Below are 17,770 nucleotides of genomic sequence, written 5' to 3' on the forward strand. Positions count from 1 at the left end.
AAACAATGCCTCTAGAATCAAAATAGAGCCAGAAAAGAATGGTAACTTTATCCATTATGCTTTTTTTTACCATTTTAAAGAAGTTCAATTAGAATCAAGTGCTTTAAATAATATATAGTGTTGACAATTCCATTTCATTGTATTTATGAGTATTTTTTTTTTTAATTTATGTTAGTCATTTATTAAAGTTATAAAATTATGTCGTATTTTTATATTCACGAATCAAGAAGAAGAGATTTTGATATATTATTCGCCATAAAAAAATACCAACATCGAGAATTACAATACTGCATGTACTTCAATGCATATAGGTTTCTATACTTTTGTGACAGTCGCCTGTTAAAGCCCTCAGATAGATCCCTCATGACCCTACTTCTGATGATCCTACCCTGATGAACCTACTTCTACTTCATACACTACATGTACAATATGACCATGTTATATTCGCAAATGATTGATGGGTTACAGTTGTAATATTATCCCTTTTTGGTAAATTGTAGAAGGAAGAGACGAGTGACGCTCCTTTATGCGAATTCACTTGAGCAAGAAGGAAGGATGAGTTATGTCCCTTATGTATAGAGAATATTTCCAGTTCTTTTTGTTTTTTTCTTTTCTTTTTTTTTAACAGTTTTTTTATGGTATGATTTTGCAGTCCGAATATACATATATATATATACATGTACATGTATGTTCCAAGACCGCTGAAAGATAATTTATCCAATTGTAATTGACTTGTAATCCCGCAAATACAATAAAATAGCATCGGCCGCATGTACATTGTTTTGTGGAAGGAAGGACGAGTGACGCCCCTTGTTTTGAATTGAATAATGAGCAAGAAGGAAGGACGAGTTAGGTCCCCTCTTTAATTTATCTAATCCTATAAAATATTTACTAAATTTGATAACAATATTTGTATACATCATAGCTAAACTTTTGTGTGTGTGTGTGCAATGCTACGTTTGTAGAACATACTGCTAAAGTAAATTCCATAAATCATTTTTAGTCGTTTAAATTTGCAAGATTTCACTTCTTTTCTCAACTTCGCTAGCCAATGGTATTAGTCCGATTCTCTTTGTAGTAGGAAGAGAATTGGCTCAATACCCTTGGCTAGCGAAGTTGTTCTTTTCCATGCAGAATGTTATGTTGTCAACAAAATCAACATTTTTAATACCAACGAATCAACACCAACAGAAGATGTCTATAAATATTTCTCTCTTACCAAGACCTGTTACTGACTGGGTTTTCTTTGTCAGCTTCTTAACAGCGGCTAGCGTAACAGGCCTGAACCCCTCCAGGTCTGCCAATCACTAACACCCTTTAGAAAATCTGTTTTATCGGTGTTTTTTTTCAGTAGAATAGAAAGAGGAAGAAAAACGTACAGGTCTGGAGAGAAAATTAACATTGAGGAACTAACTTCCCAAAGGCTAGCTTGGTGCACGTTATATTTAACCATTATCCATTAAAAGTCACATTATGTTTTTTTTTTTTTTTTTTTTTTTTTTTTAGAAAATATTTCTATTGGGCAAAAAAATAATAACATGTCCTATTTTTTTTTTCCATTTTTCTAAGATTTTTTTTTAAATCGGAATTTCCACCTCAGACTCCGGTACCGGTTCCGGCCATTATTTAAGAGTGAAAGACACACTAAAAAACAAACAAAAAACATCCCGAAATATCGACCCTATTTTTTTGGCCAATGTAAACCTAAACAGACATATATTTTTTTGCCTTATAAAAGAACTAAATTTTGTCTAGCGATAGATTTTAAAAAAAATGTAATAACCTATGTGTATACGACGATACCAGCTAATGAAAAAAAACCAATACAGTTGAAGTTTACCAGGCTTACAGGTATTTATAAGACGCGGGGAAATGTCTGTGGAATACGAATTCGAAGTTCCATGTGGAACACTTCGTATATACTATGTATTCATAATCATCTTACGTTTACAAGGATTTTTAAGACAAATGATATAAAAATCCTCTTATCAACCCACAAAAGACACATTGAAACTAAAAAAGTATGGCAAGCCAAAGCAAATTACTTTTTTGTTCTATTTATTTCGATAAAACAATATCAGTACTGTGAAGATATCGATAGTCTTTCTACGATGAAATCTACATTCTAATCAGCTATTTACTGTCGGAAATAAATTCTACTGCAAATTGATTTTATTCTCGAATGAATAATTAAAGATGCTATTCGCCGACAGATTAAACGATAACTGTACAGACATGTATGTAGGTCAACCATTTGAACAAAAACTGCAGAAGCCAGTTTAATAGTGTTTTGTCACAATTTTTTAACTCATATTATGCCAAAAAACATGCCTGTTTAGGGTTACCCGACCGACCCTATTTTTAATAGAAAAAAAATAAAGTCAGAATTTCTATCTCAGATTCCGGTTCTGGCCATTTACTTTAGAGAATCACAAAAAATATATATCCTGACCTACATGTACCGACCCTTATTTGTATATATATTGTTTTCTTGGTGCATACGCAATCAGTACTTAATTCCATATAGAGCATAGTGCTGTGGTTTTTTTCCGGACGCATCTAATATTATTTTTATAATTATTTTTAATATTTTTATCTTTAAATGTTGAAATAAGAAGCTTAAACTTTTCAATGTTGGTAATGGTGTAACATTTTGAATGGTAATGTAATGGAATTTTGTTAGAAAACGCATGAAAAATTAGAACAAAAATAATGTTACATCATGTAGTCCTACAGTAACATTGTACGCATCTGGGTAGAGTTAGCTTCCCATGATTGACGCAAAAAGTATGACGTCATCGAGGCTGACGTCACCAAAAATAGTGCACAAATACATTCTGTTGTTGCAGACGAAAAACTAGCATGCAATGTAAAAGAAAACAAACAGGTATTGTATCGTTAAACGTTTTAATAGCACATCTGAGTATCTGCAATCTCGAATAGTCGATTAAATTCAAAACAATGGAGCGATGTATCGCTGGTCAACAATATTTAGAAACATAAAATGTTGATCCCTACCGTACCATGGATTTCAACGTTCTGAAATAGCCTATGTTCAAAATCAACCGAATCATGTGTAGAATACAATGTTGACAGTTAGACTTAGGCTATTACTTCTGACTGTACGAAGCTTGCGATCGACAAGTCTCAGCATGGGGCCAATGTCGTAAATATTTTGTTCGTAGATGCGTTGTAGTGATAAAACATTTGAAATTAGACTGGTGTAAATGATACCAACGCATACCTGTATACATACTTGTATATTTTACTAGTTTGAATTGAATGATTTGTAGTCCAAATATTGCTAACTAGAGTACATACAATGGCGTAAAATAAAAATCGGTCTGATGGACCACTTTTTGGCAGTTAATGTTTACTGATATCCAAGATGGAGGAGACTGTCTGAACAAGTTTTGATAGTCAACGTGATTCTGTAAATTTAAGCGTAAGTATTCAGAAAATGTTAGCATTTTCTCCAACTTGTAATGTAAGACACTTATTTCTATCTATTTGATATCAACGAAACAATAGATAAGTCATGAGCTATCATTTTAGATCGTTTTATTACATCAGCAAAAAGAAGTCAGAATCCCACGACAGATGTTTCTATGCATTTTTGATGACCACCCAGCAAGTGATGTTATGTCGGTAACGACGGTTAGAAACCTGACTTTATATATGTATAACGTTCTGTAAACTTATTGAGATACAAGTGAGTTTCGACCATCAAGGATGGCGTTGGCCTGTTTTAACGTAAATTACAAATGTACGTTTCGTCTCAGTGTCTCATAAATTCATAGCTGAATCACAGGTTTACGACGCGCAAAAAAAAAAAAAAAAAAAACTAAAAATACTGAAAGGTTGTTTACTTAGCCATGTATCCCATTTCGAGAAATGGGGTAATTAATTTTAAAATGGTACTGGTCACTATGGTATATGATATGATGGGATTATGGGCAAATTTTATTTCATATCGAAACTTGAATTACGAGGATTCGTGTAAAAATCGTAAGTCGGAAAAGTACACGCTACATCCCCAGGTCACGATTCTCAAATGAGCACAGACCGAATGAAATTGCCATCCATTCAACGAATGCATCCCTGAAGTGCAGATGCTCAATATAAACTCACTTACTTATAAAAAATTTACATTGATATCCCTTAGTGATCCCGTCGCTCCATTTATTGTCATGCAGAACAGATGATCACTGATCTCGGCCATTTTTTGTCTGTTGTCTCCGATTTGATACAAGCTCTGTGATTGACTAGGAGTGAGTGGACCAATCAGACTGTCCCTTGGGAATGAACACACAACCAAATATATGACATCATAATGAATGTCATGTGACGTACTTAATCTATAATGGCCCTTTCGTCTTTGACTCTGGGACTATACCTCGCCAGACAACACTATAGGAGAACAGTTCCCTCTGGAAAGGGCAATAATAGAATAATTTTCTTTTTTTCTGGCCTTGCATGTATGAATTTGTATTTACTAGAAATTCATAATTGAATGGGACTCATTCACGTACCACGTGATACCCATGACAACGTTTGTGCAGTACTATTGTTTGTGATGGAATGACATCATTTCAGCGGGAAGATTACAAAGAGTTACGTTCCATCACCACTGGAGTCCCGCAAAAACGTTATCGGGTTTGACGTGGTACGTGAATTAGTCCCATTAGAGGGACAGTGGTGGCTGAGTGGTTAAGATGTCCACATATTACCACATATTTGAATTCCATGTACATATGTATGGCAGTTGTCGACCACTTATTAGTGGTTTTCCTCCTGGCACTCCGACTTTCCTCCGTCAATAAACCTGGCACATCATTAAATGACTCTGGCTATAGATAGGACATTCAACTAATAGAAAAACAATTACTAATTATAAATTATATGTGATATTTAATATGATGTAAAGTTTAATGTTCGTTTTTTTGTTTGTTGAAAAGCATTGACAATATCTTAAATTTTAATCTCTTTATTGAATTTGATTTAGTTTTGATGTTCCTATTAATATTTTCAAAGGAAATATAAATATCATTTCAAACATTAATGATTTGACATTATAACTTACAAATCTACAAAATGTAACTTATCTAGAAGATGGGAGATGGAAAGGCACTAATAACTTATAATTACTAGCAAATATAGTAGACCTATAAACAGAAAATTTACTGTATTCAAATATAGCAAAATTAGTCTTTAAAAAATATCAATATATTGTTCATAAGTTATAATTTACCTGTAAAAGGGCATTTATTACAATTTGCAAAATATTCATTATCCTGTATTTAAAATTAATTAGTCTATAACACTGAAACTCTCTCTGCTAATACCTAAATTTAAACAAGTACATGTACTTACACAATAATTAGGCTATATATGTATTGGCCAAAAGGTAAAAAAAAAAAAAAAAATTTAGGTGTTACAACATATCACCAACCCTTAGAACCACCTCTGGGTTTTTACTTTGCTGAATCACACTTTTGGTACAGTTGCCGGGTTCTGAAAATAGGTCAGTGGCTTTTCTAGGCTAACTTTCCTCTACCTTATAACTTTAAATCTTACAGTCCTTAAATGACCCATCCTCGTTATTCGAGGGGTTACTGTCACTGGATACATTTGTATATCGACAGTGATATTAACCCCTGAAATATCGGGAATGTAAATTAGCTATTGACAGGATGTAAACGAAAACAAAAAACAAAATATTAAACAGTAGATATATTACTAAGATTAGTATAATGAGGTATGTATTCATTATAGTGATTTACGGGACTCGCCCAGACGAGTCCTGGACTCATGATTTTCCTGTGGGACTCACCAAAATTTTGAGAACTCTCTATATTTCTTTGTACTGGGACTCATTAAAATTTGAAAATTAGTCTTCTGGACTTGCATTAAAAAATCCTGCATAATTGTTGCATTCAAGTACAAGTATTTATTATATTATAATGTGAATTAATGGAAATCTAAGGTTGATATATTAAAACATGCAAATATTTATCATTTGGCCTTTGAAATCTCAAAGGAATAATTCAAATACAGTGGATAGACTTACCTGTAGAAGACTTAATCTGTGAAAATTGTAATAGTACAAAGAGACAGAACTATTAAAGCCTTTTGTACAAACTGGACATGTAGATCTAGACTGAAACATACTTGTCCTAATGACAAAAATTTACAAGCATTTTCTATTCCATGAATTATGTTCATGTCTCGAGAGTAAAAATTAAAGAAAGCATTCACTTTCATCTCACTGATCGTTGTGTGGAGAAATTCATACATGACATATGTGCATGAACGTTATAACTTAAAAGATTAAAGTATTGGAGACTTAAACAGAATTAGAATTTGTAATTTTAATTCTTGATAATCTCACATAATCCAATTAAAAAGCTACTAATTTTGACTGAACAGTAAATTATCAAACAGCTCTTTTAGTTTTACTATCATTTAAAAAATAACTTATATTTTCTATATTTTACTGTGTTGCTAGAAAATTTAATAAAGTTAAATAAATCAACAGTGATCATGTTAAATTAATTACATGTATATCACTTTGAATTTTGTTTAATACTATTTTAGTTTTATCAACCATAGTTGTTAGACATATACTTAGGAAAGTTGTATTAACTCTGTAAGTCTATAGGTATTTAGACATTTTAATTCATTAAATTTAAAGCTTAAAATATTTAATTCTGAATCAGGTATTTAATTCAGGCAAAGCATTGTTGTCTTATAGAAAAATCACAATAATATTATACTAAATGCATATTATTATCAAGGTTATTTATGTTTACAACCCTAATCATCATCATTTTGTACAGTTCCATTTTTTTTATTTTCTATGCAAATAAGATTAGTGATAAGAAAATAATTATTGTTCAGGTAAATATCTGTTTAGTAAATATTTTTGTAAGCTTACTCTTGAGTGTGTAATATCTTGTCATTAATCTGTACGGCACTAACTAGCATTAATCCCGTATTAATCTCTTTGGAATTGGGATCATTATTTGGGTATTAGAATATTATGTTTTGTTAATTGAAGGGTATTTTACAGTGTGGCATTTATTTTGGATTTTACAATTATATTCCCCAGATTTTTAGTGAAATTTTTGGAATGCAAAGTAGACATTGCTGAGCAATGTCTTTAGTAATATACCAGGGAAACAATTAGCAATGGAATTATCAGATTTTACAAATAATAATTTTTAAGTTAGTACAAATGTGCGTGTCTCTATGACTTAAAAATGTGATTTCTATCAAATTGAAGAGGATTACACAATTGGAACATCATGTATTCCTCCCATAGAGCCAGGTAGGTTTTTTTATACATGCATGTACATACATGTATTTATAAATTTTACATAATTTATGATGAAATACATTGCCATAATTATAATGCATAGATGAGTTCATGACTTCATATACAGCAGAAATGCATTTTTTAATGTTTTTTGTTGTTTTTTGGAGGGTCCAAGATAATGGGTTTTTTTTTTTTTTTTTTTTTGAGGGGTGTTGTTGCTTTATTGTTTTGCTTTTTTTAATAATTTGACATGACGTGTACTGACCTTTAATTTGCACTCTATGATTTACCAATACTAATTATCTGAAATAACCTAGCTCTAACACTTCAATGTAAAGTTGTAAAGTTGAAGTACAGTACACGCTTATAGGTTTTTATGGCTGTTGTGTATACTTATAGACACTTGACAAAGTGTTTACCATTCGATCATCAGATTATGAATGAAGGAGAATGTCAATAGGAGTTTATGGCTTTATAATATAGTTCAAGATGTCCTCAAATTGTTTCCTTGTAATCCAGGTAGTGTTTAGCTTCAACTTTTCATATACAAATTAGGATTTGTCCATCACAACACCGATGAAGTCACAATAATGCACATTTTGGACTATCAAATTTTGATCAGATCTTTGGATCTATATCCGAATTCAATCTGGAACTTTGATAAGAATGTGTTACTTAAATATTAATTAACCAGCAAGAGGAGTGAATATTGCATTATAAGGATTTAAACCTTGATTTTGTATGGATTTTATCATATATTCACCATTTGAGCTTATAGTTTCAAATATGAAACGCAACTGTCTAGTAACAGTTAAATGTATACAACATAATCATATATAACTGCCATGATGTACAATAATTGGCCAATTCATTCCGACTATCCTCTTCAGAAATTAAGGAGCAGGAGACGAGGAAGAAGAAAATTGCAGTCATGGCCTTATATTCTGGGGAAGTGTCTCCCTCTTTATTCAAATATTGGTAATTTAAAATTGCCTGTGCAAACTCCATATTATTCACTTTTACCCAGAAAATCTCGGATTCCTTCTGTATACCATGGCAAGCATCTGCTGTTGCAGTAAGTTTGTATATGTAAATCTTACGATTTAAATAGTACTCGTTTATGAAATTGTATAGTATTTTCAATACATTGTTACATAATAATGTATTTTTTATTATTATTACCGTATTCGACCCAATAAACGCCCAGGGCGCTTAAGAAATGATAAAAATGAAAAGGTGCTGATAAGTCAAAATTATTGCAAATCTATACAGTTTTATGTAATTTTGGTCCTTATTTATGCATGGGCAATTGAAATTGAGGCCTCAAAAAGGGGGATGGGCATTTATAGGGACATGGGCGCTTATTGGGTCGAATACGGTATCTAGTTTCTATCTAATATGAGTCAAAGAAGCAATATCAGAGGTTAAATTCATGATCAACGTATTCCAGATAACACTGAATCCTTATAAAGGGATAATGTTTGAAGTCGTTAATATGGGACATTAAGAAGAACTCCAACAATGTGGAAAAAATTTAATTGTCAAATTTTCGAGGTGATCTGCCCCTTTATCAAGATAGAAAAATAAAAATAAAAAATAAAATGACATATTAAGGACGGTCACAAATGTCCACTAACACAAACAATAAACGCATATAGAACATAAACTATTAGGAACAAATTATGATAGCATATTTTTGTCTGGGTGATCCTTTGGGTCAGTCACTATTAAATAATAATTAGTCGTTGTATAATATATATAGTATAGATCTGAATTACCTTGCACAATCATGCTTAAATATGGTGATGTGTGTTAATGATGTGTCTTGTTATCATAAATGTATTTATAAGCAGGTCCAGGTAAAAGATTGTTGGAAATAACATTATTATTGATTGACATCTTTCTTATTGTTTCCTTATTGATCTTACATTACACCATGTCCTACAAAAACTACGATGAATCAATACTTACCGATAACATAGCCAATTCATCTTTTTGTTCTAGCGATGAAAAATTCATACACCATACTGTGTATATGGTCTTCTCAAATTCCTTTAGGCCTAGTGTGAGACAGATTTCTCGCTGGCAACTGGTGCTTCATTCATAACATCTTACTTTCAGATAGCATTTGGAATTGGAAATTCTAAACAGTTGATATCATTCTTCTATCATTTCATTTTAGTTTAACTAGATATTTTGTGTCCTGGATACTTAATTTGGTGTTTAATTTACAGCAATCCCTATAGCCAGAATCCACAGTATGGCAGCGGCCTAGGGCTGTCGGGATCGGCGACTCGACTAAGGGGATATAACCTAACCTCAGGAGTTAGTGGGCTATATACTATATCTGAGAAAGAAGAAGAACACCTTTCAGGTAGGGTTTCAAAGTTTTAATTGGTTTGTTTATTGTTTATATAATTATCTGACATAGGTTTGTTTAAAGAAGTAGGTAAAGGTTTTGTGTTATAGTAAGGTTAAGTCATATATTCCTTAGAAAAAAACACATCATAATATAATAGATATTGAAAGATCACAGATGATTTGTTGTTCTCAAAAATGAAAATGTTTGTATGAAGTTATATACATTGTATTTGTAAAGAACGATTTGCCTGCCTTTGAATGATAATAGATTTATAATTAGAAGTTATAGCATTGAATAAATTGTAAGAAAATGCCATATATGTTTTAGGATTTTAATTGATACATATTGTAAGAAAATAATCTGATAATGGAATTAAATTTGAGCGTGCAACTTCTGGATTTATCTCACACAAACTTATATTCATGTGAGATTAAATGCTTATATAATTTCGTCGACAATAAGAAATATGAAAATAAATTGCCATGAAAATGAGAATGAAGCATGGATAACAAAAAAATATAGAAGTCTAGATTGTGGAATTGAAATGCTGTGATGAGGCCATCAGGTATGAAAAAAAGCAAAAAATAAGTCATTGTAAAAAAAAAATGATGTAAAATAAGTTAGTTTACAGTACGTGTATCAGGTTTCAAGAAGCTTGTCACTTGTGCTTTTGATTTGATCATGTCATTAATAATTATCATCATGTCATTAAAAGAACATTTTTTAATATCTAGGGAATGTTTATAAAAAGAAGTACAAGTTGACAATGAGTGACGAACGTCAACAGAAACATCTATCAGGTAAGGGAGATAATCAGTTTCAGATGCAATATCAATTTCATGTACAAGTAGAAGATTAAATAATGTGAAAGTAGTCATACAAAGATTAATTCCTTCGCTTGTAGGACCTAAATTGTATAAGATTCAAAATTTTTGCTTCACCTTGATTTTTGTAAAGTATTAAGAACCTTTTAAAAATTGTCATATTAAAAAGAAACACATGCCTAAAGAAATACTTATACACATAGCTACCATTTGAATTGATATCATAATTACAACTCTTTTAATTCCCACTCCTGCAATAATGTTAGGGTAGGGTGGGAGTATATACAGGATTCAGGTTGTTTGTCTGCCGGTCCTTTTGTAGTTCTAAGCAATAATCAACCAAGGCATTACTACTTCTCCTAAAACATACAAGGGATTTCAACGTAGATGTATATAATCTATATCACAACCAGATTCTGATACTTCCACCTTTTTTAGAGATATATATTTTTGTTACAAAACCGGCGGGAGGTTAAGGGCAGGGAGGGCCAGGGGAGGGGAGGATTATGATTAACCTTCTGGATGATTGATTTCTTAATTACACTTTTAATTATAAAAAAAATAACAAACAAAATTTTAAAGTTATCAAATTGGTTACTAGGTGAAGCTGCTCAAGGTACATCATCATCACCTCGAGTAAGCTCGCTTCAGAGTCCAGAAAAACATGGCTTACCCTATGGATCAGCACCAGACATTGCATCTTCAGGCATCTACAAGGTAAACTATTCCATACATACATACATTTATTATTAATTATTAATATCAAAAAGTCTTGAAATCAATTTTCTCTGCGGCATTCTTATTAACAAGTATGGTATTATAGTAGCTTTATTTATGACTAGAAAGTATGTAGTATGCTCTCTGTATTCTAATATGTTTGTAGTATTGTGAGTGCTGTAGAATAGAAATTTAAAAAAAATAATACTGCCAGGGAATGATTTAGAAATATTCTTTTAAATTGATCAAATATTAAAAGAAGGAATTTAAGAGATAAATATCTCAATGCTACTTATACTTCAGTAGTTTATAGACAAACTTTTAAGGTGGTTTTGTCACATGGCACAAATCACTTTTTTTTGGTACCGATTCTTTCTTCCAACTGGAAACATACAGAATTTTGAGATGAAGTGAAATTATATTGATTGTACAAGCTAGCATCAATTGATCCCTGACTGTAAATCAACATTGTTGAAAAGGTAAAAGTTGAGAGTAATTAGAATCCAAGGTATTAAGTTTGTTTATTTCTGAGGAGAGGGGGGCTAGGGAAATATCTCATTCAGATTTGATGTAATTCAATCTTCCACTTTCACTTTGTCAAGTAAAAGTCTTTCATTCATCACATATTTTAAATTGATATTGTGATCACTGCATGCATGCCAAAGTGCTTGTGTTAAAACTCAGGTAGAAGATGAAGGTCAATCAATGCCATCACAGAGAGACAATCAAGATGGTTCTCAAAGTGGAACAAATGTAAAAGAAGGCCACAGTGAAGGAGTTCAAAAAATATCATCTCTTTGGAGTCTAAAACCAAATTTATCCTACTCTGCAAATGATGATTCACCAATTGGCACGGAAGCAAGAGTACAGAGTACTTCAAAAGCAGAAATGGAACAAGAATCTCCATCATCAGGCATGGAAGCAAACATACAGAGCACTTCAGAAGCAGAAATTGAACCAACATGTTCATTAACAGGCACTCAACCTGCACGGTCTAATGCTTCAACAGGAGAAATTGAATCAGATTCTTCTAAAGGTATGCAACAGAAAGTTGCTACCATTTCAAGTGCAGAGATTGAATCTGATTCTGTCTCAACAATCAAACTGGATCTTCCAAAGAAGGATGACAATCAGCAAGGAACTGGTATTCAGGACACTGGTACAGCACTTCAGTTCAAAATGGACAGGTTGGTTGAGCACATATCATTAGCTGCAACACTGGAAGAAGGTGTCGATAGAAGTGCAGAAATGGTGAAGGGTCACAGTGCAGAAGATTTTGATTCCATAGAAATACTGATGAATGAACAACCACTACTAACGTCCACCCCTAATAACAGTTTATCCGACTGTGTAAGCAGTAGTCCGGAGGAGATCACTGTAACCAATAACAAAGGTGTTGTGTCATCAGAAGAGGTGGCAATGGCTTATTTCACAGCCATGGATATGTCACCAATTACCGATGAAAGCACAATCCCACCTGATGTGTGGACTGATGCCGAGGAACACTTCACTAAAGAATCTTTTGATGAAGATTCTAATAGAGTATTGAATGATAATGGAGTCCCAAATACTGGCAGCAGTAACTCGTCCAGAAGAAACAGTGTTGCCTCCCTTTTGGACTGTGCTGATGGATCTCAGCATATACGAAAACATCGACCAACACATGCGAACATTCAGAAGAGGTTGAGTAAGGACTTCACAAATGAGCTGGAAAATGCTCTGAAAGAGTTAACATCCGACAATCCTGATCAGAACGGTATCAAATGTGACCAAGGCATAGAAGACAGTTACTCTAAAAACGGTATTCAAACAGTTGATTTTACAACGGGGATCAGTAATGTTTCCCTTTCCGATTTCTCCCAGAGAAATCTCCGCAGTCATAGGCCGATGTGTTCAAGAGTCGCACAAAATGGAAATCAGAATCCAGTGGATACTGGCTCTAAAGGGGCCTACAATGGCGAAATATTGAACACTTCAACAACTGAAACAAACCAGAAAGACCTTGATCTGAATTATATTCCACATAACACCAAAAACCAGGACGATATCGCTAGTGATCTCCCTACTGAAACCAGCAACACTGGGGTTGAGATAACAGCAAATCAAGATGGGGGTGTACCAGAAGTCATTCCTAGTCGTATCGGCAGAAGGAAAAGTGACTGTTCAGATGAACATTCACATTATTACCACAAACAACGACCTAAACACTGGACAATCCAACGAAGGTTGTCATCCTCCAGACTTGAACATTTACCTGATGGTGACGAATCAGAATTGCAGGATGATGATGTCTCTTCGTTTGAACAGGAATTCTGGTCGAAGATTCAACAGAAAAGATTGTCCTTACCTGAACTAAACCATTTACACGATACCGATGTAAATGGTATTCAAGTAGGGGAAGTTTCTTCAACAGGACAAGATGTGCTAAAGAACGATTTAAGTGTCAAGTTCAGTGACACTGTGATGGTGAACATCTTTTCCCAAAGCGATTCTAACTCATTATCTTCAGCCACTAGTCTCAATGATGCAGTGAAGAAAGATCCTACAGAAGGAAATGAAGACAAACCACCGGATTCTGTTACACCTCCCGTTGATCAACCGACTTCTGTTTCTCCTAGGAAGGACAGCATTGGTAAACTTGCGAGGCCGGCTGACATTATCAAAAAGAAGCAGATAAAACAAGCAGAAGCCATGCTATCCCAGGGCAAAACATCCAAACTGACCACAGGAAATGAGTCTTCAGCAACCTTGAATAATAGTGAGGAACCAACTAATAAAGAGCAGTCATCTAAAAATGTCAGTTCACATTTATCTTCAGTGAAGACCGGTGTCAAGAGCTATGCAGACGTTGATTTTAACAACCCATCAGCGCTTTTGGAGCACTTACGTGATTCAGATGCAGATTTCCAGTTGCACCACAGTCTAATGAACTGCGACTACACCTCAGCAAATAGCTTCAAAGTTCAAGATAATAGTGCTTCTATTGGTCAGTCACACACATCTGAAAACAAGGACCAAGGTCAAAGGTCAATCCATCAGTTAATATCTGCAAGAGAGGTTGATTCAGAAGCAAATGAAAGGATCATAGCAGTACATCCTACAACCATAAGCGATATAAGAATTGATGACAGGTCATCACACGTAGAAAAAGATGTAAAAAAATCAGATACTAAGCCGTCAATCGAACTGGAAAAGAAAGCCAGCTCTGAAATATTCTTTCCTGCCTCTTCATCAGTTTTTCAGACAAGAGTGGACGAAGAAAAAACAGAAACAAATTATCTGTTACCAGGATACGGTGGGTTGGAATATGCTATCCCATCAGATGTGGTGATGAAGAAGAGGGCAGGCAGCATAACAGATGATACAGAGCTAAATTTCCCAACTACATCAGAGTTGTTTAAGAAGAAGTTGGACATGGAAGCTGCAGCGAAGAGATCAAAAAGCTCAAGCCATGAGGAAGTAGATGAAGGAAGTTTGTGTGGGGCAGCTGGTGGTTTTGTGTATACTACACCTTCCAAACTGCTGAAGAAATGCCAGGACAGAGAAATTACCACTGCTCAACCAAATTCTCCAGGCTACACAGCATTGGACCATACAACACCATCAAGGCTGTTCAAGAAGTGGTTGAATTATAAAAGGCAAAAGAACACTAAATCACAAAATGATTCCAGTAAAGTACAACAAGTAACAAACAAGGACAGTTTGGATGATGTAATTTATCCTACTTCTTCAAAGCTACTTCAGAAGAGAGCAGATATAGAGAGAGCTTTTAGTGACTATGGGCCACCTCCAAGTTATGAGGAAATTTATCAAACAACATCCTCCGAACTCAAACTAGACAAGAATAAGAAAGCAAGGACTGATCAGATCTATCCAACATCCTCAGCTCTGTACAGGAAGAGGGCAGATCGTGAAACTACTGAGAACAAATCTCCAGGCTATGTACTGTTTGACCATACAACTCCTTCAGATCTTCTAAGGAAGTCCGATAGTAAGGATAGTGAAGGTGGTCTGTATCCAAAATCTTCAAATCAGGTCTTCAAAGGGAGAGACCAAGAACGATTCAATTCAAAATCAAGATCGGTGATTGGAGAACAGAACCGCAAGGGCCAGTCAGAGTCATCGGAGAAAAGTCAAAACCAGCAAAATAGTGATCTCCAGCGTGAAAATTCCAAGAAATTTAGGATTTCTAGACAAGCAAGTATGCCTAAAGCATTGAAGAACATAGCAAGGAAAGTAAGTGTAACTGGAGGTCCAGTTTCCTATAGTAGCCCAAGTGATGAAATGAAAGTTAACCCGACCCCATCAAGGTTACTACAGAAGCGGAAGGACAGAGAAATGACTGTTGAGAATCCAAACACTCCAGGATATGACAAGTATTTAGATGGTACAACACCTTCAAAACTATTTAAGAATGTTGAGGAGAGGGATACAGAAGACTCTGGTGGAATAAAGCTTAACCCAACACCATCAAGGTTGCTACAAAAGAGAAAGGACAGAGAAATTACACTTGAGAACCCAAAGACACCAGGATATGATCGGCACTTAGATGGTACAACACCTTCTTTATTGTTAAAGAAAGTGGAAAGAATGAAACAAAAACAATCTGATGAAATAAAAGTCAACCCAACACCATCAAAACTGTTGCAGAAGAGGAAGAACAGAGAGACCACTTGTGAGAATCCTAAGACCCCAGGATATGATAAATATTTAGATGGTGCAACTCCTTCTGTGCTGCTAAGGAATGTTGAGGAGAGAATGGATGGAAAAGGTTCCTCTGACCAGTCAAGAAATGACAATGTTTCTTCACATGGCAGACATGATCCTGATTTAGCTAATAGCAGTCTAGACAGATCACTCTCTGATAGTGGAAACTGGACATTGCCTACCCCAAGCAATGTCACAATGGACATATTGACCAATGAACCGTCTTCTCCAGGGTTACTGGACATGTCAAGTGAAGCCAACCGGGAGACTTGTGATTCGGAGAAAACAAAGCAACAGCAGGATAGTTTCAACGACTGGAGAACATTCAGTGACATCACAGCCTACTACATTGAGCTGTCTGACTTTGTCTCCAAGATGGCCAGGAAGATGAGGATGAGGAGTGAGCCATACTTTATAGGCACAGACTATGATGGGTCAAATCTAGGAATGAAGGACAGCTGCCGTACCATTTCTTTCTCTTCTACAGAAAGCAATGAGGAAATAATTGAACCCAGTAGAATTCAAGGGGCTAACATATCAGCTGAGAAACAAGATGTTGATGTTGGATCAAGTAAAACCAGACCAGAGAATGAACCATCATCCTCATTCAGGAGATCCTTCTCAAATCATCCTAACATCCTTGACACAGATGAATATGTATGTAACTCTGTAAGCACAGCTTATCCATTATCATCCAGGGAAGAAATAAGTGGTATAAAAACAAACCGGAGGTCTTCATTTAATTCCTGCTTCACAGAATATTCTGATTCCGCCTCATCAGATGAAGATTATCAGACTGGATCTTTCACTGAGGCAAAGACTCTGTTCACCAGGGATTCTGATGATCTGACCAACAAGTCGCTCAATGAAGTGCTGTGGTCACTCTACCTGAAATGTCCTGATGAGAGAAAGAAAGTGGATAGCCTTGCCTCCCTGCTTTCTTTGTACTTCACTAACCATGCACCTTCCTCTTCACTGATGGACTTCTGTTCTGACTCCTCAGTAGCTAGCACTGCACACACTACTAATCACAACCAGGTAATTGAGTTATGGCACTGTGTTCTGTTCCACTGTTTCTTGTTTTGTTCAGATGTTTACGTTCCTGAACTTGCATGACCAATTACAGTTTTCTGTTTTGTTTGATAATTATCTTATTATTGTCTTTCAAAATGTGTCAAGTTATGCATTAGGTTTTATTATAGATTCGTTTGTTGTTTTGCTGATCTTGAGTGCTGACCTAATACATTTTTCCTAACATATGTTCATCATCTGTATCCTTTATTTGGACAGACTTTGACATACATGTTTTGGACAGACTTGGGCATACATGTATTTCAAGATCCTACCAACAGAAACTGAATATTTGTTGCTTATCTCCCACTGGATTTCTTGCTTACTCATTCTCCAAATTGTATTTGTTAACAATCAAGTCTGTCTGGAAAGTTTTAATTAGTTGAACATTTAAAAGAGATTGCTATCTTGAAAATTTCAAATTAATAAACTCTTTTAACCAAAAGCAGACTAAATTTATTAGGTACCCTTTCTGTGTTGTTTCTTATATTTCATAACCAATTTTTCTTTGTACAACGTACATACTGTGTACATACATTCAAACAAAATAATTGGAAGTACCTGTTGCATTTTCAACAGTGCTACATGTAACTAAGTGCAATCTAACTAGACTAGTGACTTTGTAAAATTTTATATATCGTATTGATTCTAAGAGAACCTTTTACAGACTTTACCCCCAAAAGGGAGGGTCCAACGTGCCCCCACAAAACATGCGTCCCGTCTTCCCCGCCCAAAACCTGGCAGGGCACGGGAGATGGTAGGTATCTATGA

At 34.5% G+C, this 17,770-nt stretch overlaps 1 protein-coding gene across 1 annotated transcript in view; it reads left to right on the plus strand.

Moving 5' to 3' along the window:
• The first annotated feature begins 2,803 nt into the window (after nt 1-2,803).
• LOC138333714 (uncharacterized) overlaps nt 2,804-17,770 on the plus strand; it is a 45,098-nt gene continuing 30,131 nt past the window's right edge. Inside the window, exons 1-5 of the mRNA XM_069282263.1 lie at nt 2,804-2,887; nt 9,553-9,692; nt 10,415-10,480; nt 11,106-11,221; nt 11,906-16,966. Coding sequence (XP_069138364.1) covers nt 10,447-10,480; nt 11,106-11,221; nt 11,906-16,966 — 5,211 coding nt within the window. The 5' untranslated portion in view covers nt 2,804-2,887; nt 9,553-9,692; nt 10,415-10,446. The remainder of the gene's footprint in view (nt 2,888-9,552; nt 9,693-10,414; nt 10,481-11,105; nt 11,222-11,905; nt 16,967-17,770) is intronic.

Source organism: Argopecten irradians, chromosome 10 (assembly GCF_041381155.1).
Source record: "Argopecten irradians isolate NY chromosome 10, Ai_NY, whole genome shotgun sequence".
Classification (NCBI taxonomy): Eukaryota; Metazoa; Mollusca; class Bivalvia; order Pectinida; family Pectinidae; genus Argopecten; species Argopecten irradians.